This window comes from Ursus maritimus, unplaced genomic scaffold, assembly GCF_017311325.1.
Source record: "Ursus maritimus isolate PB19 unplaced genomic scaffold, ASM1731132v1 scaffold_1, whole genome shotgun sequence".
NCBI lineage: Eukaryota > Metazoa > Chordata > Mammalia > Carnivora > Ursidae > Ursus > Ursus maritimus.
Window position 1 is genome coordinate 106,565,619 of NW_024423343.1, and position 26,819 is coordinate 106,592,437.

General features: G+C 37.4%; 1 protein-coding gene across 2 annotated transcripts in view; it reads left to right on the forward strand.

The window, feature by feature from the left end:
• UGGT1 (UDP-glucose glycoprotein glucosyltransferase 1) overlaps positions 1 to 14,937 on the forward strand; it is a 131,469-nt gene extending 116,532 nt beyond the window's left edge. For both annotated transcript variants that reach the window (XM_040619470.1, XM_040619480.1), the window contains 3 exons: positions 8,008 to 8,124; positions 8,604 to 8,772; positions 10,549 to 14,937. In XM_040619470.1, the coding sequence (XP_040475404.1) occupies positions 8,008 to 8,124; positions 8,604 to 8,772; positions 10,549 to 10,574 (312 nt within the window). In that variant the 3' untranslated portion in view covers positions 10,575 to 14,937. The remainder of the gene's footprint in view (positions 1 to 8,007; positions 8,125 to 8,603; positions 8,773 to 10,548) is intronic.
• The last annotated feature ends 11,882 nt before the right edge of the window (positions 14,938 to 26,819 follow it).

Genomic DNA, 26,819 nt, shown 5'->3' on the forward strand with positions numbered 1-26,819 from the left:
GCTAGGAGCAATTTGTTTCTCTTTAGGAACTAATTAGTAAAGATTCACAGTAGATAGTCTCACAATTTCCCTTTTTTCTTTTCTTTTCTTTTCTTTTCTTTTCTTTTCTTTTCTTTTCTTTCTTTTCTTTTCTTTTCTTTCTTGTCAGAAGAGAGAGAGAGCACAAGCAGGGGAAGTGGCAGGCAGAGGGAGAAGCATGCTCCCCACCAAGGAAGGGGCCTGGTATGGAACTCGATCCTAGGACCTTGTGTTCATGACCTGAGCTGAAGGCAGATGCTTAACTGACTGAGCTACCCAGGCGTCCCTCCCTTTTTTTCTGTCAGAAACCGTGGTGTTTTTGAAGAAGTTTAGCCAAATCAATTTATTAATGCTAAATATTTTTCAGAAGTGAGATTATAGTTTGTTTTACATACCTAGTTTTACATATTTTTTCTTAAGTCTGCCTTAAACATTTTAAAATCATTATTGTCATATATACCACCCATAAAGGAAAGCATACAAAACGAAAACATACCGATATATACATATTCATATGCATCGATGAATTACCACAAAGCAAATGTGCATATACCACCATCCAGTTCAAGAAATAGAACATTACTAGCATCCCAGCAGCCATCCTTCTTCTCTAACAGAAGTTTCCAGTGTCCTGACCTTGGTGGTAATCATCTCCATGCTTTTCTTTATAGAATTACTACTCTAACATGTATCCTTAAATATTGTAGTTTAGTTTTGCCTGTTTTTTTTCTCCCTGCCTCAGTTGTATCTTAAAAGCTGTACTCTTTTGAGTCTAATTTCTTTTGTTTAACGTTATGTTTGCAGTTCATCCATTTCGTTGTGTGTAGTGGTACTATGTTTTGTTTATACTACATTTGGGTTTTCCATTTTTTGTCTTCCATGGATAATGCTGCTGTGATCATTCACAACTGTCTTGATGCACATGTACACATATTTCAGTTGTGTGTACAACTACAGGTGGAATTACCAAGTCATCAGATTGGTATACTTATCTTTATTAGATGATCCTAAACAGTTTTCCAAAGTAGTTCTAATTTATACTCCCACCAGCCATGTAAGAATTCCTGTTGCTCCATGTTTTGACCAGTACTTGTTGTCAGTCTGTTAATTTGGTATATGTGAAATATCATCCTATGTGGCTTTCATTTGGAGAGTTTATTACATTTACATTTTATGTAATTATTAGTGAAGTAGGACTTACATCTGTCATTTTAAATCCCTTGTTTCCTCTACTGTATATTTTTGAGTTATTTTCTCAGTGATTGTCCTGGTGATTATCATTAACACTTTAACTTATGACAGTTTAGTTTGGGTTACTAACAACTTAATTTCAGTAGTATACAAAAACTTTGTTCCTATATAGCTGTGTTCTCCTCCTTCCCATGCTTTTATTATCATACAGTTGGTATGATACATTGTATATACATTGTATGATACATTATATGCTCATCAACACAGATTTATAATTACTGCTGTTTGTAATTGTTTTTAAACCATGGGGAAAAGGAGCTCTAAGTAAGAAATACATTGATATTATCTTTTATATTTACCTACATACCTTTACTGGTGCTTTTTATTCCTTCATGTGGATTCGAGTTACTGTCTAGTGTCCTTTCATTTCAGCCAGAGGACTCCCTTTAGTATTTCTGATAAGATGTCTCTAGAGCTACAAACTCTTGGGGAATGTGTAATTTTCTCCTTCTTCTTCCTTCTTTCTTCTTCTTTCTTCTTCTTTCTTCTCCTTTCTTCTCCTTTCTTCTTCTTCTTCTTCTTCTTCTTCTTCTTCTTCTTCTTCTTCTTCTTCTTGATGGATGGATAGATGGATGGATGGATGGATAGTTTTTTGCTGGATATAAAATTCTTGCTTTACATTTTTTTTCCAGTCATATTTTTCTTTGAATATATTGTCCCACAGACTGTTAGCGTCTATGTTTTGTGATGAGGAATTAGCTGTTAAATTTGAGAATCCTGTACCTGACAAGTCACTATCTCCAGTCTATTCTTTTGATAGTTTGATTATGATGTAGCTAGGTTGGGTCTCTTTTGAGTTAATCCAACTTGGAGTTCATTGAACTTCTTGAATGTGTAGATTGTTTTTCACCAAATTAAGGAAGTTTTATTTAAGTATTATTTCTGCCCCTTTTTCTCTCCTCTTGGGACTCTCATTGTATGTGTTCATGTATTTGATGGTTTCCCACAGTTCTCTGAGCTCTGTTTATTTTTCTTCATTCTTCTTTCTGCTCCTGGAAAATCTTAAGACTGGATAATCTCAATTGATTTATCTTCAGTTGACTTGATTATTTTTTCTGCTGCTCAAAGCTGTGGTTAAACCTATGTAGTGAATTTTCATTTAAATTATTGCGTTTTTCAACAGTACATTTTGTTTGGTTCTTTTGTATAATTTGTATCTCTTTATTCTCTAATTTTTGAAACATGATTCTCATTCTTTCTTTTGTTCTGTTAGACTTGGTTTCCTTTGTTCCTATTTGAACATATGTAAGATACCTGATATAAAGTCCTCGTGTTATAAATCCAGTGTCTGAGCCTCCAAAAGTGTGGAGGCTTCTACTGATTATTTTTTACCCCTGTATATGGGTTTTGTATATATGGTATTTTGCATGTCTCTTCGTTTTTGTTGAAAACTGAAAATTCCAAGTAATATAGTGTGGCAACTCTGGAAATCAGACTTTTCTCCCCTCCCCCGGGTTTATTGTTGCTGCTCATTGCAGTAGTAGTTGTTTTGTTTGTTTTTGGACTTCTAAACCAGTTCTGTGAAGTCTGTATTTTTGGTCTGCCTGATTAGCTTAATGGTCAGCTAAAATTGGACAGAGATTTCCTTGTCTGGACTTGGACCAAGACATTCATTCTTTGTCAGCGGCCTCTGGGTACATGCTGGGACACATCCTCAACAGCCAGCCAGGCAGTTTACAACTCTACCGTCTTTGTTGCATAGAACCTCAGGATCAACCAGAGATGAGAACTTATGGCTTTATTAGGTCTTTCTTGCTTATGCACACACCACTGAGCATGCTCAGAGCCTTATACATGTGCATGGCCTTCTGTTTTCCTGGGAATATATCTTTTCTTTTCAAAGCCTCCTATGGATGTCTCATTCTTTGGTTTCTCCTGTTAAGAATTTTGCTTAGTGGGTTGCCTGGGTGGCTTAGTCGGTTAAGCGTCTGCCTTCAGCTCAGGTCATGATCCCAGGGTCCTGGGATTGAGTCCCGCATTGGGCTCCTTGTTCAGCAGGGAGCCTGCTTCTCCCTCTGCCTGCCGCTTCCCCTGCTTGTGCTCTCATGCTCTCTTACACTCTCTCTCTCTGGCAAATAAATAAAATCTTAAAAAAAAAAAAAAAAGAATTTTGCTCAGTATATTCTTTGCTCCACTTCAGACAGCCTCAGAAAGCTTAATACAAACCTCAAGTGCTGTTGAGGAGAAGCTTTTTATCAAGTGAGATTGAAGAGAACCGGGCCTATATAGTAGTCTTCAAATAATGGCTCTGCTTTGGGAATGAAACTTGAAAGACCTCCAGTTTTGTTCTCCTTCCTCCAGTATGGGAGTGTAGGCTGTTATTTTTTGGGGAGCAGGAGAATAGGAATAGGGTAAGTTCAGATGTCTCAAAATTCACTGTTCTATCAACATTCAACCAGTTTTTGTTGGCTTTTAGTTGCTCCTTACGTTGCTGCAAACCTTTGGTTAATTGCCAGAGTTCTGAAAAAAGTTGATTGTATTTTTGTCATGTTTTTGGCTGCTTTTATGGAGAGGTGAACTTTCAGAGCTCCTTACTGTAGTATTTTTGCTGATTTTGCTCCTCATTGTGGTTTTATTTTGCATTTCCATTATTAATATAATGAAGTTGAGTACTGTTTTGTTTGTTTATGGCCATTTATGTATTCTCTTTTGTGACATGCTTATTTAAGTATTTGGGTTGTTTGAAATTTTTCTTGACTTAAGGGTATTCTTTATATATACTGATAGTGTATCCTTATATATGTTGCAAAATTTCCCTTCAACTCTCTTAATGGTATCTTTTGTAGTCAGACTGGTCAGTATTTTTTTCTGTTATGGTTAATCCTTTTTGACCCCTATTAAAGTCACAAAGATACTATTTTAAAATATGAGCTTTATTTTTTTCTTTCACATTCAAATCTATATTCCAGTAGGAGTTTTTGAGATAGAGTTCAACTTCCATTTTTTATGTACATACACAATTATATCAGTTTTTTTTTTAATTAAATGCACTGCTCTATGATACCATCTTTGTCAGAGATGAAGTACCCATGTATGCATGGATCCATTTCTGGGTCTTCTAGTTTTTGATTAGTCCGTTTGTCTATCTTCACACCCATACTGCCAATATCTCAATTACTGTAGTTCTATAATAAGTCGTGATGCCCAGTAAATCAAATCCTCCCACCTCACTCTTCAAGAATGCCTTAGAGTATTCTTTGTCCTTTATTTTCTCATCCACGTTTTAGAATGAGCTTGTCAAGTTCAGGAGGAAAAAAAAAAACAATTGCTAGGATTTTATATTTGGATTGTGTTTAATTTCTGTCAGTAATGTAGATTGCTTTCCTCAGAGATCTTGTACATCTTCATTAGAGTTACTTTTAAAAGCTTTTGTTTCTGTTTGTTGCTGGTATCTAGAGCTGCAGTTGATTTTTGTTCATCGTCGTATTCAGCTACCCTGCTAATCTGTATATACTTTTGTCTTTTCTAAATATTTAAGCGTGTATCTACAGATAATGGCAGTTTGTTTAGTTTTTCAATCTTACATTAAAAAAAATTTTTTTTTCTTTCACTATTTACAGGGACTTCCGTAATGTTGAAGAGAAATGTTGATAGTGGACATTCTTGACTCAAAATGATGAAAGTTTTCAATATTTCACCACTAAATATGATTGTTATAGATGTTTTGTAGATACCGCTTATTCACATTAAGAAGGTTCCTTTTAGTCCTTGTTTGCTACTTAAAAAAAAAAGATCTCTTGCCTTAAATTTTGTTAATTTTTGACATCTGCTAAAATAATATCATTTTTCTCTTTTATTCTGTAAATATAGTTAATTTTATACCTAAATATAAACTTTGGCTGCATTCCACACATTTTATATGTAGCATTTTCCTTGTCATTTGGTACAATATATTTCTAGTTTCCAGTGTGATTTCTTCTTTGACTCATGAGTTATGTAGAAGTTATTCCAAATACATAGGAATTTTCTAGTTATATCATTGCTAATTTCTAACTCAGTTACTTTATGGTTTGAGGATTTCTTCTGTATGATTTCAGGCGTATGAAGTTTGTTGACGCAAATGTGATCAGTTTTGGTAAACATTTCATTTGGTTTTGTATCCTGGAGATATTAGATATAGGCCATTAGGTCAGATTATGGGTTTTGTGTGTTTTTTATCTTTGTTTTTCTATTAATTACTGAGGGAATTGTGTTTAAAATATTTTTCTATATTATGGTATCCTCCTCATCTCTGGTTTTGTCAGATTTTGCTTTATGTATTTTTAGACTATATCATTAGGTACCTAAAAACTGAGAAGTCATATATATCTTACAGTTGAACCTTTAATGATTTTTGGGGGGTCTGGGGTCTTAAAGTGTGCTTCACCTAATATTAGTGCATCTATTCCAGTTTTCCTTTTGGTTATTGTTATGTGGTATATTGTTTTTATCCTTCTATTTTCAGTTTTTCTCTATCCTTATGTTTTAGTTCTATTTCTTATAAATAGCTTATATCTGTTGATTTTTATGTTTGGTATAACAGTCAATTAATTTGAACATTTAGTCCATTTATAGTTAACGTATTCCCCAGTAAGATTGGCTTTTCTAGTATTTCTGCTTATTCCATGTGTTCTATTTCTTTTTTCGCCTTAGTTTATTTCAGATTGATTGAGTTTTTTATAATTCCATTTTCCCTCTGTTAGCTTAAACTATGTATATATACTTTTCTTTCTTTAAGATTTTTTAATTTTTAAGTAATCTCTACACCCAACGTAGGGCTCAAACTCACAACCCCAGGATCAAGAGTTGCATGCTCCATCATTTGAATCAGCCAGATGCCCCTTAAGCTATATACTTTTTTAGAGTTTTTTTTTAATGATTATTCTAAAGATTATAATATGCATTTCTGAATTCCAAAGGCTAATATTAATTGGTATATTTTACCCACCTACCAGACAGTGTAAAACATAGAACCGTGCTTCTCAAATTTTAGCATATATAAAAGATTCACTTGGAGAATTTGTTGAACCATTAATTCGTGGACCCCATCCCCATAGCCTGATACAGTAGGTAGATGGTCTGGTCCAAGCACCTGCATTCCTAGCAAGCTCCTTGCTGCAGTCTGCATACCACAGTTTGAGTAGTACTGGCCCTAGAACTCACTGACTCCATTTATCCTCATCCCAGCCTGAATGGCTGTTGCCTTGTATTTGAGATTTCGCTATATTTTAAACCCCAGAAATTATTCTCCTACAATACGATCATTATCTGTTTATAAGATTTAGATTTGCTTACATGATTACCCTGCATTCTTCCCTGCATTTCTGGGCTTCCATATAGGATCATTTTCCATCTGCCTAAAGAATATCATTTAATTTCCTTAGTGTAAGTTTACTAGTAGCAGTTTTTTTTTTTTATTTTTCTTGTCTGTGTCTTTATTTTACCTGCATTATTAGGTATAATTCATGTAACATAAAATTTACCATTTTAACCATTTTTAAGTATACTGAACAGTGGCATTAAAGTACATTCACGGTGTTGTGCAGCTGCCCATCTCCAGAACTGTTTCATCATCCCAAACTAAAACTCTACCCATTAAACAGTAATTCTCCCTTCTTTTCTCTTCCCAGCCCCTGGCAACCTCTATTCTATTTTCTTTTTTCTTTTTTTAAAGATTTTATTTATTTATGTGACAGAGAGACAGCCAGCGAGAGAGGGAACACAAGGAGGGGGAGTGGGAGAGGAAGAAGCAGGCTCCCAGTAGAGGAGCCTGATGTGGGACTTGATCCTGGAACGCCGGGATCACGCCCTAAGCCGAAGGCAGACGCTTAACGACTGCGTTACCCAGGCGCCCCACTATTCAATTTTCTATCTGTCTAGATACTTTTGGAATCATACAATACTTTTCCTTTTTGTGCCTGGCTTATTTCACTTTGTATAACATTTTCAGGTTTCATCCATGTCATAGCACCTATCAGAATTTCTTTCCTGTTAAGATGGAAGAATATTTCATTGTAAATACACACATACATAAACACACACGCACACACACACCCACCCACACCCCATATTTTGTGTATCCATTCATCTGTTGATGGACATTTGGCTTATTTCCAGCTTTTGACTATTGTGAATAATGCCTCTTTGAACATTTGTATACAAGTATCTGAGTCCCTGCTTCAAATCTTTTGTGCATATACCCAGAAGTGGAATTTCTGGATCATATTGGTTGTTTGTGTCTTAAGACAGTGGGACATTTTATTGTGTCAAACTCAAAAGGGTTGCTGGGAAAAAAAGCTTCAAAGCATACAGTTCACTCAAAAACATGTGAGCTTCATCAGCTTGGGATCAAGCCCCAGTTGACAAGGTGGATTCAGAGCTTCCTTTATGCAAAATGGTGAAGTATAAAAGCCACACTGTATGCTTAGTTAACTTTGAAGAGGCAGTAGCATTTTTTCCTAGAATTGCCTTCATGGAGGGAAGTCTAGGTGCAGGTTACTTGTGAGTTTTAAGCTAAAGTTTTTCAAGTGCTTATCATAGGTAGATGTTTTGAGTCTTCTAAATTTTGTGGTTTTAAAAAACATGACAAATAAATATTTTAGCTTCTCTAAGGTTTTTAGTAGACCCTTTCAATTCTAAAAATTTGTGATTGGTATGTGATATGTAATGAGCAGCTGTCATCACTAATGTGCTATGCGGTCATTTACATTTCCCCCAGAACTTTAGATTGTTGTGTTTTATTTTCTTTTTACCAAACAGGATTTGCCCAATAACATGATCCATCAGGTGCCAATTAAATCACTCCCTCAAGAATGGCTTTGGTGTGAAACGTGGTGTGATGATGCCTCTAAGAAAAGGGCAAAAACAATAGATTTGGTAAGCTGTCTGTGGTTCTTTTCTGCATCTTAGTCCAGTGTGATTTACAACTAGATCATTATTAACACACACAGTCTTAGTCTTCTCTGTAGTTGTGCAGGTTGGGGACTATAGCACGTCTTGCAACATCCATAGATCTCTGCTGCTTGCAGCAGGCAGCTAAGTCCTCTAGTGTCTGATGGGGCTGTTTCAATTACTTAAAATCAGTGAAGTTACTGCTTGTCTTATGGGATTATCTCTGTGCCTTGCGATTTTACCACAGGAATTTTCTTTTCCTGCTTTCCTGTCACTCCCCACAACTTTGTAGAAGCTTTATGTGACCCAGTACCACATTGCTTCTGCTCATCTGTCATTTGGTTCCTCACTGTTGTTCTTTTTGTTCAGTTGGGATTTATAACCCAAGAACAGACACACCTTTGAATTCCGTATAGTGTGCCCTGTCTTCAGCTTGGTTCAGTATGCGATTTGGGTTTTTACAGTGTAATAATCCAATGACCAAAGAGCCCAAGCTGGAAGCAGCTGTTCGAATTGTCCCAGAGTGGCAGGACTACGACCAGGAGATCAAGCAGCTACAGACCCGCTTCCAGAGGGAGAAGGAGATGGGAATGCTGGACAAGGAGAAGACAACACAAGAGTCACGCTGGGAAGGTAGGTCCAACCTTTGGTCTTAGAGAAGTACTTATTCGAGTGTCTGATTTATATTTATTGCAAAAACAATAGAATAATGAATAAAAGGAATCTCAGCCCTTCTATCTTGACATCAACCAGTGTATATTTTTCGTTTTCTTTTTTAGTTGGCCTTCTAAATGGTATGTATTAATACAATTAAAGTCCAAGCTTTTCTTTGCCTTTTTTTTTTTTTTTTGAGAAAAGTTGCTTTAATTGAGATTATTGTTGTTTAGGCTTGTGAGTTTTATGATACATAAGACAAGCAGGAGTCTTCTGGTGTGATATTGGTCTGCTTGGACATGAAGCTCTAGGTCCTTACGTCCATCTGAGAAGCCTGACATTATTTTGGGGATCTCTTGTCAGTTTCCTTGGTTTTTTATTAAATCTCTCCAGGCACTAGTAAATGAACACATTTAGGATCAAGACAAAGTACATATTGATTTGAAAAAAGTGTTCTTTCAAAGAAGCATATTGGGGTGGAGAATGGAGTGTTTGTATTTAATTTAGGCTAAGAATAGAAGGGACTAAATCTTCATGTAATATTTTCCCTACTCTGTGTACATCTCAAATGGTATGCAGTTGACAAAAATCATTAGAATACAAAAGTGACCTTTTTAAAACTATTAATAAGCTGAGATCTGGGTTTTTAACATTTATTCAGCTCAAAACTAATTCTAAAAAAGGAATTACAGAACATGGATCTTGAGTGATTCACTTAACCATCCTGAAGACTGTACCATGATGTATCACGGCCAAGAGCCTGAATATTCAGCATAAGAATAATTGAAATTCATTAGTGAAACCTGAAGGATTTCTGTCGATACATGGGTGAAGAATGTAGACATACTGTTCAAATAAGAGGAGAACACAAATAATAAGTAGAGTTGAGGAAACAATAATCACATTAAAGGAATCTGTCATTAATATATACTCCATTGAGGAAATACGAATATTGATACTGATAATGCCATTTGTTGGGGAGATCGTGAAGAAACTGCTCTGGGTCTGCCTTGCTGAAGCTTTGTGCATTAGAGCAATCCTTGTTAAAAAGCAATAAATTGGGGTGCTTGGGTGGCTCAGTTGGCTAAGTGTCTGACTCTTGATTTTGGCTGTGCTCATGATGTCAGGGTGGTTGAGATGGAGTCCAGCTGTCAGGCTCTGTGCTGGGTGTGGAGCCTGCATAAGATTCTCTCCCTTTCTCTTTAAAAGAAAAAAAAAATAAAGGCAGTAAATCAGCTCTCAGGAACCATTAACATGTTTTATTCCCTGAATAATTCCTTTCTTGAGAATTTACCTTAAAGAAATGAGTCCACACAAGAAGAAAGTCATATACATGGAGAAATTTATTACTTATAAACCAAAAGCATTAAAAACAGTTTAAACATCCAAGAATAGAGAATGGTAAATGAGCTGCACTTTTGCTTAGGAAAATGTTTATATGTTATTAAGTGAAAAAAGAAGAATCCTGACTAAAAATATGTGCGTTTTTACCACAGGTAAATATTGTATTTGTGAAAACAGTTCTGCTGGAGTGGGGTATGCAGGTAGTTTCAGTGTTTTTAAAAACAAAAAGGCCTTTTTAATTTTGTTTGTGTTTTCAAAATACAATACAAGCACACCAAACCAAAGTTCAAAGGGATAAAAGGGAGGTGGGGCCATAATTAATAAGTTATAATACCAGAAAAAAAAATCAGTCTGTATTTTTGTAACTTGAAGATAAACCATTTTATTTTCAATTGTTCTCCTTTTCCATAGGACCTCAGAAACGAGAAGAGTTATGATCTTCATTCACAAGAGGATAGGAAATTACACCTTTTGAAAAACATTTTTTATATTAAATGCTAGTTTTTTCTGATCTGTCTTTACAACTGCTGATAAACTGGCTGGGCAGGTGTGCCATGCCTTTTGATTCTGAGCATTTGATTTTGACTTCTGCACACCAGTGGGCTCTGGATCTTTGGAGTTAAGGCTCTATTGGATTTGTACCTCAAAGGAAGACAAGTGGCTGATCTTTTGAGACTCTGTAAAGAGCAATCTTCTAACCAGAAGGGAAAATGGCAAAGGCAACTGGAAGAAAATGAGTCCTGTGGTGCCCACACCCAAGAGCACACACATGCTGTACTGCCACAGGAAGCCAACCAGCCAGAGCCGCCATGTTCTTCCTTACCTCAGTTTACTGGCAGCGGAGCTCAGTCTGCAGCCTGCGCTGTGGTGGCAGAAGCTTCTGTGTGGCAGAAGCCTTGTCCAAGGTCCACACACCTTGAGGTTGATGCCAGTGCGCTCCTGTGTCCTTTTGTTCTCTTCCCCAGCATTAGGTTCATTGTCGAATTGAAACCTAACCAACAATCATGTGTCTTCAGGGTTGCTCGTGGCAAATTAATTTGGGGACAGGATGGGGTGGGTTGGCGTGAGGGTAGGGGAAATATCAGGAGTAGGAGGACTCTGAGGTGTTGGGGGGGGTTGGTGAGGAAGACAGAAATTGGCCATTCTCTTTTATAAACCATTAGTACCATGTGACTAATTTGAAATGAAAACATGATTCTTATTCCTCATCCAACCCCAGTAAACTTTTTAGGTAATTGTTTTGTGAACAATGTTTGTATTTGTGAAAGTCTCTGCTTTTTCTTCCCACTTTCTAAAAAAAAGTCTGTTATTGATTTCCTTACTGGATACAGCCATAGTGAGCCCCTCTGGAGATCCCATCTCGCAGGGCTCGGGGCTCCCTCAGGAAGGTCATCGCATCATCCATCCCTCTGCTCCTGGGGAAGGGGGGTGGTTCCTGTCTCAGAGCCAGGCAAAGTTGGCTTTGACTTCTCTCTGCGAAGGACTCCCAGAGCTGAGAATAGGAGAGATGTTGAGTGTGTAATTCATGTTTCTCTGTACACTGTTCTATATTCCTTTCAGTTTATTGCTGCAGGTTGCCTTGGGTTTGCCAAAATTGCCGGTGCACCACCTGTTCTGACTGCAGGTAATCATGTCTTGAAGCAGCATTAACCCTTTAGTCACTGCTTTTAGTGTCTTTACTTTAGCAGCCCAGGACGGCCCTTCTGGAGTAGCCTCTCCTGGTGAGTAGGCAATGTGGGGAGGCACCCAGGGAGTCTTCTGGCATGTTGTTGGCCTGCACGAGCGTGAGGCTCTAGGTCCTTCCCTCCATCTGCCCAGGCTGCAGGGTATAGCAGCAAGAGCACTCCCATGGACTGTACCTCCTTCTAGTGCTAACTGTTTTTGTCTCTAATATTTTGCCTGCTTTTTAAAAATGTGAGGAGCGGCTGCAGATGGATAGCTGAATCCTCACTCTTCCACACCAGGGAACATTGATTTGCAGTCTTTTTTAAAAATCAGAGTCTTATGACAAATATTAAATAATTAATTTTTTCCGTATTCACATAAGCAAATGTTAGCTTAGGAGTCGGTCTGAAGGAGCTTTTCAGTTTGCTTTTATAATTAAATTAAAAATTGGAAAGAGGGGAGCCCGAAAGATTTTTAGGTAAATTGATCCAAGACTGAAAGGTCCCACAAAATCATTGCTGTTGACAAAGGCTATAGCTTGCATCCCCCTGCCCTGCTGCTCACCTGGTCAGAGTAGCTGAAGGGATAAAATCAATGAGAGCAAAAAACATTTGTTCAGCTTCATCTTAGGTTTAATTAAGCCTTCAGAGAGGCGTCTGCTTCTGTCGCTTCAGTCTACACTATAAACAGAACTGTTCATTTTCTCTGAGTTTATTTTCTGGGAGATTGAGCAAGAAGTACTAAAGTCATTGGGGTATGCTTTTTAAATGCTGGTTCCCTTGGAACATGGAACAGGCCACCTTTCTTCATGTCTTTTCACCAAGTGTCTTATGCATATTCCATGTGAGGAGGGTACAGTGTGAAATCTGTTCTCTGTAGTATGTGTGTCCTCACTGCCCTTATCCATCACCACCCTAAACACAAGTCTTACCAGTAGTTGAATCTACGTAAGACCAAGTTTGCTTCTGAAGTAGTCTAGGGCCTTCCTTCCTTCTCTTGGTTCATGTGTCATCAGCATCTTTCAGGATGAACCTCTAATGCCCTAGGAAATGATAATACCACTAAAATTTGGTCTTGGTCAGCTTTGTCTGTGTCTCTACTGTGTGAATGCAAATTGTGACCGAAAAGATAGATCTTTTTTTTCTTTCCCAGTAAGCAAGATGGTTTTTAACCATCATTTATTTATATGTAATGGAGTTTTTTTTCTCTCATCATGCCGTAATGGAAAATTTTCTTTCTGAATCAGTGCTAGAGTGATGTAAAGTAATGTGACATGTCAGAGTGACATGCAACAGTGTGAGTTTTATGTTCTATGAACAGTGGTGTTTGAAATCAAAACTCATGCACACAGCCTGCTGCCGGAGCTGTGGGGACATGCCTATGTTTGTTTTAAAATTGTGCTCAATACTTACCATACTGAGAATGATGACACATTAGTTTCCCATAAGGTTGATAAAGTGTGGAATCTCAAAATGTGGCATTTCAAATGGAAACATACAGATGTTTGCCTACTTACTACACACATATGCCTCATGGTAGGCCCGTGTGTTGTGTCAACTCAGCTCATGGGAGAGCAAAGATTATTAAGAAATCATTTCCAGGAATGGAACTTAATGAATTCTCCTGTCCTCAAGTCCTCATATTATGAACCGTGTTGAGGCTCTGCTTGACTGGACAACTTTTGTCTGGTTGCAGGGACTCAGTCCCTGAATGAAGGGGCGAAAGCTAGGGGTGGCATTGCAGTTTTCAGAAGAGACTGGCCCAAGTAATAGGAAGGAAACCGCAGTTTCCTTTAGCTGGGAGTTATACTTGAAGGACACTGTCATTTGGAATAAGTCAGACACTGCCCTCCTAGCAATGAGTAAAATTATTCCCCTTACCCACATCTACCCTAGGAGTAAATTTGGGTACTTAAAAGCAGTCCTTTTCTAAAATTGCCATGAGCGATTAAAAGAAATAATTCAACTCAAGAGTTAAAAGGGAATTTCTAGTGCATTTTTTGGAATACAGTGTTAGTGCTGTGGCATCAAATTTCATGGAAATGGAAATGTTTTGGTAAAGTCACTTAATGGAAACTGTTTGTTGGCAACAACAAAGGGAAGGTGCATTGTGTGCGAAGTTATTTAAATATCTATTCCATTGTGTAATTTTAATAATTTTTAAGTATTTGCTTTTATGGGGATATTTTTGTGGGATGATAAGAGTTAAAAATAGCTATTGTGTCTGGTTTGGTGGGATGACATTTTTTACTTCAGTTCATATTTCCCCTGCCTTGATGCAGTGGGGGAAGATCTCAATCATGACTTTGGTAATTACCTGATTGAATTCAAGCTAATTAGACTTCATTAACTCAGGCTGTAATTGATATTTCAAACTCTCTGGAGGATACAATTTCTCTTTCATTTGGTATTTGGTCTCTTGATCTAATACAGAAATGACAGTTTTGGGTAGCAGTGAGTCAGTGCATGGAGTAGTGGATCTCTCCTCTTCAGGGTGCCATTGAGTGCTGACAGTTTTTAAAAAGAAACCACAAAATCAGCTTCAAGCAGGTGCATGCGCCCCAAAAGTACCACATTAAGTTTAAACTCCCTGATAATGATTTTGCAAGCAAGAGGCTATCTCCTGAGTCTTAAATTACCTAGTAACACAGAGGCCAAATATGGAAGATTTAAGAAGAAACAAGTTAGGGTAGAGCTAAGACCGTCCCACCTGTAATTTATGCATTGCCTTACTTGTCACCACTTAGATTTCCAGAGAAGGGGCATAATTCCTCTTCAAAATAAAAGTAGCAAAATCTAAGTTCAACAATTTGAGAAAAAGATTATCAGGTACCATGTTTTCCAACCAGTTATCCTTGGTAATAACAAGGTAAACAATAGAAAAATGAAAAATGTTAGCATTTTTAAAGAAAACTGTGTATTAGAAAACCTTCTTTATAACTATTCTCTTTTATTGTAATCCTGTTCCGTCAAATGCAACATAGGTCCAGGTGCTGCCCCTTGCTTGGGAACAAGCACTGGGGCTCTAAATATATGCAGAGCCCTCTGCACCTGAGGTGAACTGAGAATGAATTTCCTGGTACTGTAATGAAAATAAGGTCTGCTCAACACAATAAACTTTTCCTTGTCTTCTTTATCTGGTCAGTCATTCAGCTTTTATGTTTAGGAAGGACATAATCATTAGAGCTCAAAGTTCTCCCCTTTCATCGGACAGAAGAAGCAGGCCTAGACAGGAAGGAGAGCTTTACCTGAATGTCTCCTCTGGTGTTGGAGCTGGGTCCAGTTGCTGCCTATTCTCTGGGTTCTCACAATAGCACCCATGCCTCTTCAAGGTCTCCAGCCTTGGGGAACTGCCACAGGTGGGGTCTTGTAGGCAAGCCACCCTAGGAAGGCTAACTGTAACGAGAAGGATGGCATAGAATTTGAACATTTTGCACATTCTTTGAACTCCTGCTCTGGGGCTAGACTTGAAGATACGGTTCTTGACACTCAGATGCTCCCTGGACACTGCAAGCTAGTGTAATAAGTGCTCTTGTTGAGGTGGAGGTCAGGGAGTGGGACCTGGTGGCTGTGACAAGGCAACAGAGGGCACCTGAGGTGGAAGAGAGGAGGGATTTATTTGGTGGTCAGGAAAGCTACAGATGACACTTAAATTGAATCCTGAAGAATAAGTAGGAGTTATCCATGTAGGATGTGGGAGGTGGGATAGAGGGAGGAGCAGGAGCTAGTGTGTCTCATTTAGAGAGCTGCAAGTGAACCTAGAGTTATAGCCAGGAGAGAAGTTCTGAGGCAGGGATCTGAGTTTGATCCCAAGGCCACAAGAAAGCCCAAGTGGTTTTTAACTGGGTACCAACATGAAATTGGCTTTTTCTTGTAATGAATTTTTTATTTGCAAATAGCACATATAGACCGAAGTACACAAAGACATCTTGATAGATTTTCAAGGTGAAGACTTCCGTAACCATTACTGAGATAAATAAAGTTGGATTTTATTTTAAATAACAAACATCTTACTACCATCTAGCTTCCTGTAATGGCAAGAGTGTCTTGTATCAGACAAACCCTCCTATTGATAATTATACACATTTTAGAAATGCACAGGAAAGTGACCAAGACAGGCAAAAACTAGAGGGGACTCTATTCACTGAAAGAAGAGTAACACATTAGATAAGATCCACATTTAAGTGACTATTTCTTTTGTGGCCCACAGAGAATAAAACAAAAAGTGTCAATCTCATGAAGCTGAGGAGCCAAGTCAGAATTCAGGGCTGTTGGAGCAGCTTGGAAATCGAAGGGGGAAATCCCAGAAAGGAGGAAATTATAGTGCCTTGAGTTTGCCTGACTCCCCTCAAATCCTCAGCTGACTCTTAAATTATGCATGAACTGGGTAGGATTCTAGGGAGCCCAACAGAGGGCAACAACTGGAATGCTGGAAAAGCTCAGCTGAGATATCAGCAGATGTCTGGGGCTGGGGAGGGAAAGTTTGGAATTTATGTCCCACCAAGTTAAGAGATGTAGTAAATATTTGGGGCTTTTCATTGAAAACCTTGTAGGTCATGCCTTAAGATGAGAACCACAGCTCAGGTCTAGGCCCTAGGACTTAAGGACAGAACTAAAACAGACCCACTCTAATAAAACCTAAAATCAAGCCTTCAAAGAATCAAGGTGATCTGCTAGTGACAACTGCCTACTAAACCAAACTCAGTAATTCAGCATGTCTACAACACATCCAGTATGTCCAGTATACAATTACAAATCAGGAGACATAAGAAGAAACAGGAATGTATGACACATAACCAAGAAAACAAAAATAGACCCACAAATAAGCAAGATGTTAACATTATTTGAATAAGAATTAAAAAAATAAATACCTTAAAGAATCTATAGAAAAGGGTAAATACAAAGGATGAAGATGTGGGGAATTTTAGAAGAGACCCACAATTAAAAAAATTAATTTCACAGAAGGGCTTAAATGATTAAACTGCAGGGGTGCCTGGGTGGCTCAACCAGTTGTGTCTGACTTGATTTTGGCTCAGGTTAGTCTCAGAGTTGTGAGAGCGAGCCCCATGTCAGGCTCTGCGATTGGCATGGAGCCTGCTTAAGATTCTCTCCCTCTCCTTCTGCCCCACCCCACTCTCACTCCTTCCCTCCCTCTCAAAAAAAAAAAAAATCTGTAAAAGATTAAACACTGCAAAAGAAAGGATCAGTGAACTTAAAGACAGGTTAATAGGAATTATCCAAATTGGAGAGCAAAGAGGGAAAAAAAAGATAAGTGAACAGAATTGTAGTAACCTGTGAGGTAATAGTAAACAATATAACAAATATGCTAAGTGGAGTCCTAGATGAATAAGGGAAAATATTCAGAGGAAAAAAAACATGGAAAAAAATTGGGAGAAATAATGGCAAACTTTTTTCAAAATGTGATTAAAAATATCAACTCATGGATCCAAGAAACTCAGTGACCCCCTGTAATGTAGTTTCTTAAAAATTCTCTCTATACCTAGTTTTGTGGTCCTGGCTACGGACCAGCAAGTTATCTTAAGCATCCAATTAAGTTCACACCCTCAACCACTTTACTGGTTGGTCATGCACATTCTGGGCCACTACACACCCACCCTAATCACCCAAGGCCAGGTACCAGACAGGCCAGCGACAACTCCTATGCTCCAGAGCCCACTGGAATTCTTCAAATAAGCTAGTCCTAATCCTTTCCCTTCCTTGCCCATTCATTCCTGAGGAAACCACAATAAAGATTCTTGCCCACAGGTCTTACCTTGCCTTTTTCCTCAAGACCAACCTTAGTGTTTCCCCTGAGTAATCTTGTATGGTGTGAACTGTGAACATTGCAAAACTGTGACACTCTTCAGGTTTCTAACTCTATGTCACCCCACCCTCCCAAAAGCAGGATAAATATAAAGGCCAAACCTTTGGCACATCTTAGTCAAATGCTGAAAACCAGAGATAAAGAAAATCTTTTAAAAGTTGCCAGGAAAACAAGACACATGATACACAAGAACAATAATAAGAATGATAGCTGACTTTTCAACAGGAAAAAAAGAACAGATGACAGTGAAATAACATTTTTAAAGTGCTGAAAGAAGGAAAAGCTGTTTTAACATTCTATGTGTGGGAGAAGTGTTCTTCGAAAATGAAAATGAAATATAATCATTTCAGAGTAACTGAATGCAAAAAGAATTCATTCCCAATAGATCTGGACTATAAAAAATGGTAAAGTTTCCTCAGACTAAAAGGGAAATGATGCCAGACAGAAATGCAGATCCACAGGAAAGAATGAAGAGCACTGGAAATAGTAAATATGTGGGTAAATATACTATTTTTTCTTTAAGAGACTATTGATTGCTTAAAGTAAAAATGATACCTGTAATAATAATACCTACGTATATGTAGAAGTAAAATATATGACAATTTCACAAAAGGTGGGAGTTATAAGATTCTTACTTGGTAAGAATCTATGGGAATTTGTATGACAGTAATGCAAGATAAACTGATAAGCTGAGGGAGCATATTGTTTTCCTTAGAGTACACTAAAAAAAAAAAAAAACCAACAACAACAAACAACACAGTTATAGCACCTTCCCCCCCGATGGAGATAGAATGCAATGCTTAAAATTTTTTAATTAAAAAAAAATGTGAAAATCAAACCAATAGAGGCAGGAAAGGAGGAGCAAAGGAACAAATACAAAGGAGATAAATACTAAACAAATAGCCAAATAGCAGTCTTTAAACTGAAAAAAATCAAGATTTGCATTTTTTGTTAATAGTCTTAACTACTCTAAATAAAAGGCTGGGATTTTTAAATTGTGTTTTAAGAATAATTTATAAGGGATAAAAATAAATAGATAGGTTGACAATAAGAAATATACCACACAAATATAAGAAAACTGGTGTGCCTGTGTTAATATAAGACAAAAATGAACCTCAAGACAAGTATTACCAGAGGATAAGGAAGGACATTCTATAATGATAAAAGTCAATCGAGAAGCCATTAACAATCCTAAATATGTATGTACCTATTGACATTACTTTAAAATGTATTTGGGGTCAGTCACCCCACTGAGTCAACGACTCAACTGGAGAAGCTATTAGAATAAACTATTTTGGAACTTTGGAACACATTTGGGCACTTACAACAACCAGAGTAGTGCTTCATGAAGAGGCTTCTGAACTTTTGTGAGTGGCATGCACGAACCAACTACCACTCCCTGTTTTTTGGGCACAACTTTGACTATGGGAACAGGAGCCAGTGTAGGCAGAGGTGATCTTGTCCTCAAAAGAGTTGGCTTTGTGCATTTGAGCTGGTCTGGTGATGCCCGAGGAGCTGGCACAGATACTTGCATCAGTTTTGGCCCCCAGTATAAGTGGCTTATCCTGGTGTCATCTATCTGAAAATTGAGAGACAGGGCCTCTTTTTTTCCTTGTTGGAGATAGACATTTAAGGAAATTGTTCTTGGTCACTGCTTGACTACAGAGATAATGAGGCAGAAACCTCTGGGACCACACACAACAAGGAATGCATACTTTGCAAAAAATAGTTTGGGAAAGTCACAAACAGATGGCTTCACCCTCAAAAAGCAAAAACCACCAATCCTTGAGGACTTGGAGAATCAGATTTCCAAAGTAGGCATATTATAATACCCAGAATGTCCATTTCTTTAAAAAGAAAAGTTAAAAACATACAAGGAAATAGGAAAATATGGTCAATCACAGGGGGAAATAATTGACAGAAATTCTCCTTGAAAAAGCCCATGCAATGGAATTATTAAAGACATTGAGTCAACTGATTTATTATGCTCAATGAACTAAATGAAGCCATGGACAGAGAACTAATGGAAATTAGGGAAATGACATAAGAACAAAATGAAAATATATTTTAAAAAGATAGAAATTTAAAAAAGGAACGAAATCCTGGAGCTCAAAAGTACACTAAGTGACATGAAACATTCACTGAAAGTATTCAAAGGCACATATGAACAGGCAGGAAAAAAGGATCAAAGAATTAAAGACTAAGAGAGTTGAAATTATTCAGTCTGGGGAGCTGAAAGAAAAAGGAAGAATCTGGGGGACCAATGTGACCCTATCAAGTGTACCAATATATGCATCATAGGAGTCCTAGAAGGAGAAGAATGTGCAGAAAAAATATTTGAGGAAATGATGGTCAAAAACTTCCCAAATCTGTCGAAGGACATGAATCTACACATCCAAGAAGCTTAATAAACTCAAAGCAAGATAAATTCAGAGATCCATACCAAGACATATAGTCGGATTGTTGAAACCAAAGACAGAATTTTGAAAGCTGCAAGAAAGAAACAACGAATCAAGTACGAGTTCAACGAATCAAGTCAAATTCTTGCCAGAAACCATGGAAACCAGAAGGCAGAGAGATGACATCTGTGTCCTTAAAAAAACACAAAATTCTCAATGAAGGATTCTATACCTGACAAAGCTATCTTTGAAGAATGAAAGAGAAATTAAGATACTTCTAGATAAACAAAAGCTGTGAGAGTTCATTAATAGTAGACCTGCCTTATGAGAAATGCTAATGGGAATATTTCAGGCTGAAATGAAGATGCTAGACAGTAGCTCAAAGCCATAAGAAAAAGCACTGGTAAATGTAACTACATAGATAAATATGAAAAATGAGTGTCATTTACTTTTAGTTTATAGCTCACCTTTTTTTCCTATATGATTAAAAAGGCAAATACATAAAATAATAGTTGAAAATTTATATTGATGAGCACTAACTGTATAAGGATATAATTGGCAAAATAATAGGGGAGGGACAGAATGTATACTATTGAAACTGAGTTGTTATTATTCAAACTAAGTTGCTATATAAGTTTAACGTGGTAATTGTAATACCCAACATAACTACTAAGGAAATAATTTTTTTAAATTTAAATTTTACTTAACATACAGTGCAATTCGTTTCTGGAGTAGAATTAGGTGATTCATCACTTACATACAACAGCCAGTGCTCATCACATCACAAGTGCCCTTTTTAATACCCATCACCCATCTAGCCTATCCCCCACCCACCTCCCTTCATCAGCCCTATGTTTGTTCTCTATCCTTAAGAGTCTCTTATGGTTTGTTTCCCTCTCTCTTTTTCCCTGATCCTGTATGTTCATCTGTTTTCTTTCTTAAATTCCACATATGAGTGAGATCATATATGGTATTTGTCTTTCTCTGACAGACTTATTTGGTAAGCACAATACACTCTAGCTCCATCCACGTGGTTCAAATGGCAATATTTCATTTTTTTTGATGTTTGAGTAACATTCCGTTGTATATATGTACCATATTAACTTTGTCCATTCATTAGTTGATTGAGATTCGGGATGTCTCCATAGTTGGCTATTGTTGATAATGCTGCTATAAAATTGGGGTGCATGTACCACCTCAAATCTGAATTTTTGTATCCTTTGGGTAAATACCTAGTAGTGCAATTGCTGGATCATGGGGTAGTTCTATTTTTAACTTTTTGAGGAACCTCCACACTGTTCTCCAGAGTAGCTGCACCAGTTTGCATTTCCACCAACAGTGCAAGAGGGGTTCCCCTTTCTCTACATCCTTACCAACACCTGTTGTGTCTTGTGTCATTAATTTTAGCCATTCTGACAGGTGTGAGGCAATATCTAATCATGGTTTTGGTTTGTATTTCCCTGATGATGAGTGATGTTGAGCATGTTTTCATGTGTCTGTTAGCCATCTGGATGTCTTCCTTGGAAAAGTGTCTATTCATGTCTTCTGCCCATTTCTTAACTGGATTATTTGTTTTTTGGGTGTTGAGTTCAATAAGTTCTTAATAGATTTTGGATACTAACTTGTTATCAGATAGGTCATTTGCAAATATCTTCTATTCTGTAGTCTGCTTTTAGTTTTGTTGATTATTTCCTTTGCTTTGCAGAAGCTTTGTATCTTGATGAAGTCCCAATAGTTCATTTTTTGCTTTTGTTTCCCTTGACTCTGGTGACATGTCTAATAAGTTGCTATAGCCAAGGTCAGAGATTGCTGCCTGTGTTCTCCTCTAGGATTTTGATGGATTCTGTCTCACATTTAAGTCTTTCATCCATTTTGAATTTGTTTTTTTATATGGTGTAAGAAAGTGGTCCAGTTTCATTCTTCTGCCTGTTGCTGTCCAGTTTTCCCAACACCATTTGTTGAAAAGACTGTCTTTTTTTCCATTGGGTATTCTTTCCTGCTTTGTTGAAGGTTAGTAGACCATATAGTTGTGGGCCCATTTCTGGGTTTTCTATTCTGTTCCATTTATCTATGTGTCTGTTTTTGTGCTAATACCATACTGTCTTGATGAGTACAGCTTTGTAATATAGCTTGAAGTCTGGAATGGTAATGCCTCCAGTTTAGTTTTTCTTCTTCTTTTTATTATGTTATGTTAGTCACCATACAGTACATCATTAGTTTTTGATGTAGTGTTCCATGATTCATTGTTTGCATGTAACACCCAGTGCTCCATGCAATACATGCGCTCCTTAATACCCATCACCAGGCTAACCCATCCCTCCCTTCCCCTCTGAAACCCTCAGTTTGTTTTCCAGAGTCCATAGTCTCTCGTGGTTCATTCCCCCTTCTGTTCACCCCCCTTCATTCTTCCCTTCCTTCTCTTACCAATCTCCCTGTTATTTCTTATGTTCCATAAATGAGTGAAACCATATGATAATTGTCTTTCTCTGTTTGACTTATTTCACTTAGCATAATCTCCTCCAGTCCTGTCCATGTTGCTGCAGATGTTGGGTAATCATTCTTTCTGATGGCTAATATTCCATTGTATATATGGACCACATCTTCTTCTTTTTTTTTTTTTTAAAGATTTTATTTATTTATTTGACAGAGAGAGAGACAGCCAGTGAGAGAGGGAACACAAGCAGGGGGAGTGGGAGAGGAAGAAGCAGGCTCATAGTGGAAGAGCCTGACGTGGGTCTCGATCCCGTAACGCCGGGATCACGCCCTGAGCCGAAGGCAGACGCTTAACCGCTGTGCCACCCAGGCGCCCCCTGGACCACATCTTCTTTATCCATTCATCTGTTGAAGAGCATCTCGGCTCCTTCCACAATTTAGCTATTATGGACAATGCTGCTATGAACATTGGGGTGCATATGGCCTTTCTCTTCACTACGTCTGTATCTTTGGGGTAAATACCCAGTAGTGCAATGGCTGGGTCATAGGGTAGCTCTATTTTTAACTTTTTGAGGGACCTCCACACTGTTTTCCAAAGTGGCTGTACCAACTTGCATTCCCACCAAAAGTGTAAGAGGGTTCTCCTTTCTCCACATCCTCTCCAACATTTGTTGTTTCTTGCCTTGTCCATTTTTGCCATTCTACCTGGTGTAAGGTGGTATCTCAAGGTGGTTTTGATTTGAATTTCCCTGATGACTAATGATTTTGAACATTTTTTCATGTGTCTGTTAGCCATTTGTATGTCTTCATTGGAAAAGTGTCTGTTCATATCTTCTGCCCATTTTTTGATTTGATTATTTGTTTCCTGTGTATTGAGTTTGAGAAGTTCTTTATAGGTCTTGGATACAAGCGTTTTATCTGTAGTTTCATTTACAAATATCTTCTCCCATTCTGTGGGTTGCCTCTTTGTTTTGATGACTGTTTCCTTGGCTGTGCAGAAACTTTTTATCTTGATGAAGTCCCACAAGTTCATTTTTTCTTTTGTTTCTCTTGCCTTTGGAGACATGTCATGAAAGAAGTTGCTGTGGCTGTTGTCGAAGAGGTTACAGCCTGTTTTTCTTTTTTCAGAATTGCTTTGGCTATTTGGGGTCTTTTGTGGTTCCATACAAATTTTAGGATTGTTTGTTCTACCTGTGAAAAATGCTGGTGGTATTTTGATAGGAATTGCATTAAATGTGTAGATTGCTTTAGGTTGCGTAGACATTTTAACAATGTTTATTCTTCCAGTCAATGAGCATGGAAAGCTTTTCCATTTCTTTGTGTCCTCTTCAATTTCTTTCATAAGTGTTCTATAGTTTTCAGAGTACAGATCTTTACCTCTTTAGTTAGGTTTATTCCTAGGTATCTTGTTTTTGGTGCAATTGCAAATGGGATTGACTCCTTGATTTCTTTATCTGCTGCTTCTTTTTGCTTTTCTTTCTGCTTATTGGTATATAGAAATGGAACAGACTTCTGCATATTGATTTTATATTCTAGCAATTTTTTGGTGGAGTATTTCTGGTTTTCTACATAGTGTATCACATCATCTGCAAACAGTGAAAGTCTGACTTCTTCCTTGCTGATTTGGATGCCTTTTATTTCTTTCTGTTGTCTGATTACTTAGGCTAAGACTTCCAGTACTATGTTAAATAGTAATGGTGAGAGTGGACATCGTTGTCTTGTTCCTGGCCATAGGGTAAATACTCTCAGTTTTTCCCCATTGATGTTAGCTATTGGTCTTTTGTATATGGCCTTTATGATGTTGAAATATGTTCCATCTATTCCTATTTTGTTGAGTGTTTTAATCAAGAAAAGTTGCAGTATATGTTCAAATGCTTTTTCTGCATCTATTGACAGGATCATATGGTTCTTATCATTTCTTTTATTAATGTGCTGTGTCACATTGATTCGTGAATGTTGAACCACCCCTGCAGCCCAGGAATAAATCCCACTTGATTGTGGTGAATAATTCTTTTAATGTACTGTTGAATTCGATTTGCTGGTATTTTATTGAGAATTTTGGCATCTGTGTTCATCCGGGATATTGCCTGTTATTCTCTTTTACTGGGGTATTTGGTTTTGGAATTGAGGTAATACTGGCATAGTAAGAGTTTGGATATTTTCTTTCCATTTCTATTTTTTGAAACAGTTTGAGAAGAACAGATATTAGCTCTTCTTTAAATGTCTAGTAGAATTCCCCTGGGAAGCCATTTGGCCCTGAACTTTTGTTTGTTGGGAGATTTTTGATTACTGATTCAATTTCTTTGCTGGTTATGGGTCTGTTCAAATTTTCTATTTATTCCTGATTCAGTTTTGGTAGTTTGTAAGTTTCTAGGAATTTGCCCATTTCTTCCATGTTGCCGAGTTTGTTGAGATATAATTTTTCATAGTATTATTTCTCTTTGTGTGGTGTTGGTTTTGATCTCTCCTCTTTCATTCATGATTTAATCTATTTGGGTCCTTTCTCTTTTCTTTTTGATAAGTCTGGCTGGGGTTTATCAATTTTATTAATTCTTTTGAAGAACCATCTCTTAGTTTCATTAATCCATTCGACTGCTTTTTTCCCCCCATTTATTTATCATTTATTTCTGCTCTAATCTTTATTATTTCCCTTCTGCTGGCTTTAGGCTTTATTTGCTGTTCCTTTTCTAGCTCCTTCAGGTGTAAGTTTAGGTTGTGTATTTGAGATTTCTTGTTTCTTGAAGTGGACTTGTATTGCAATATACTTCCCTCTTAGGACTGCCTTTACTGCATCCCGAAGGTTTTAGACTGTCGTGTTTTAATTTTCATTTGCTTCCACATATTTTTTATTTCTTCTTTGAATTTGAGGTCTTTGCAAAAAAATTTGTGTGTGTGTGTGTGTGTGTGTGTGTGTGTGTGTGTGGTTGACTTCAAATTTCATAGCATTGTAGTCTGAAAATATGCACGGTATGATCTTGACCTTTTTGTACTTGTTGAGGGCTGATTTGTGACCCAGTGTGATCTTTTCTGGAGAATGTTCCATGTGCACTTGAAAAGAATGTGTATTCTCTTGCTTTAGGATGAAATGTTCTGAATATATCTATTAAGTCCATCTGGTCCAGTGTGTAATTCAAAGCCCATGTTTCCTTGTTGATTTTCTGCTGAGATGATCTGTCCATTGCTGTAAGTGGGGTGTTGGAGTCCCCTACTGTTATTGTACTATTAACAATGAATTTCTTTATGTTTATTATTAATTGATTTATGTATTTGCTTGTTCCCAAGGTCTTCTTGATGGATAGACCCCTTAATTATGATATAATGCCCTTCTTCATCTCTTTTTACAGTCTTTCTTTCAAAATCTAGTTTGTCTGATATAAGTATGGCTACTCCAGCTTTCTTTTGATGTCCATTAGCATGATAGATATTTCTTGACCCCTCTCACTTTTAATCCGTAGGTATCTTTGGCTCTAAAATGAGTCTCTTGTAGGCAGGATATTAGATGGACCTTGTTTTGTTGTTGTTGTTGTTTTTAATCCATTCTGATACCCTGTGTCTTTTGATTGGAGCATTTAGTCCATTTACATTCAGAGTGATCATTGAAAGATGAATTTCATGCCATTGTGTTACTTTTAGAGTTAGTGTTTCTGGTGTTGTTCTCTGATCCTTTCTAGTCTTTTTTGCTTTTGGCCTTTTATTCTCTACTCAAAGAGTTCCCCTTAAAATTCCTTGCAAGGCTGGTTTAGGGGTCACGAACTCCTTTAGTTTTGTTTCTCTGGAAAACTCTTGATCTCTCTTTCTATTCTGAACAACAGCATTGTTGGATAAAGAATTCTTGGCTGGATATTTTCCCCATGCAGCACATTGAGTATTTCCTGCCACTTTCTTCTGGCCTGCCAAGTTTCTGTGGAGAGGTCTGTTGTGAATCTGATTTCTCTTCCCCTGTAGGTTAAGGACTCCCCCAACCCCCTTGCTGCTTTCAGGATTCTTTCCTTGTATGTGTAATTTGTGAATTTGACCGTGATATGCCTTGACAGTGGTAGGCTTTTGTTGAATTTAAAGGAAGTTCTCTGTGCTTCTCGGATTTTGATGTCTGTGTCTTTTCCCAAATTAGGGATGTTTTCAGCTATAATTTCTTCAAAAAACCTTCTGCCCCTTTTTCTCTCTTTCATCTTCTGGGACTCCTATAATACAAATGTTATTACATTTTTAATAAGTCACTAAGTTCCCTAAGTCTACCTTCATGATCTATTATCTTTCTTTCCCTTTTATTTTCAGCTTCATTATTTTTCATAATTTTAACTTCTATGTCACTGATTCATTCTTCTATTTCATCCATCCTCATTTTTATGGCCTCCATTTGTG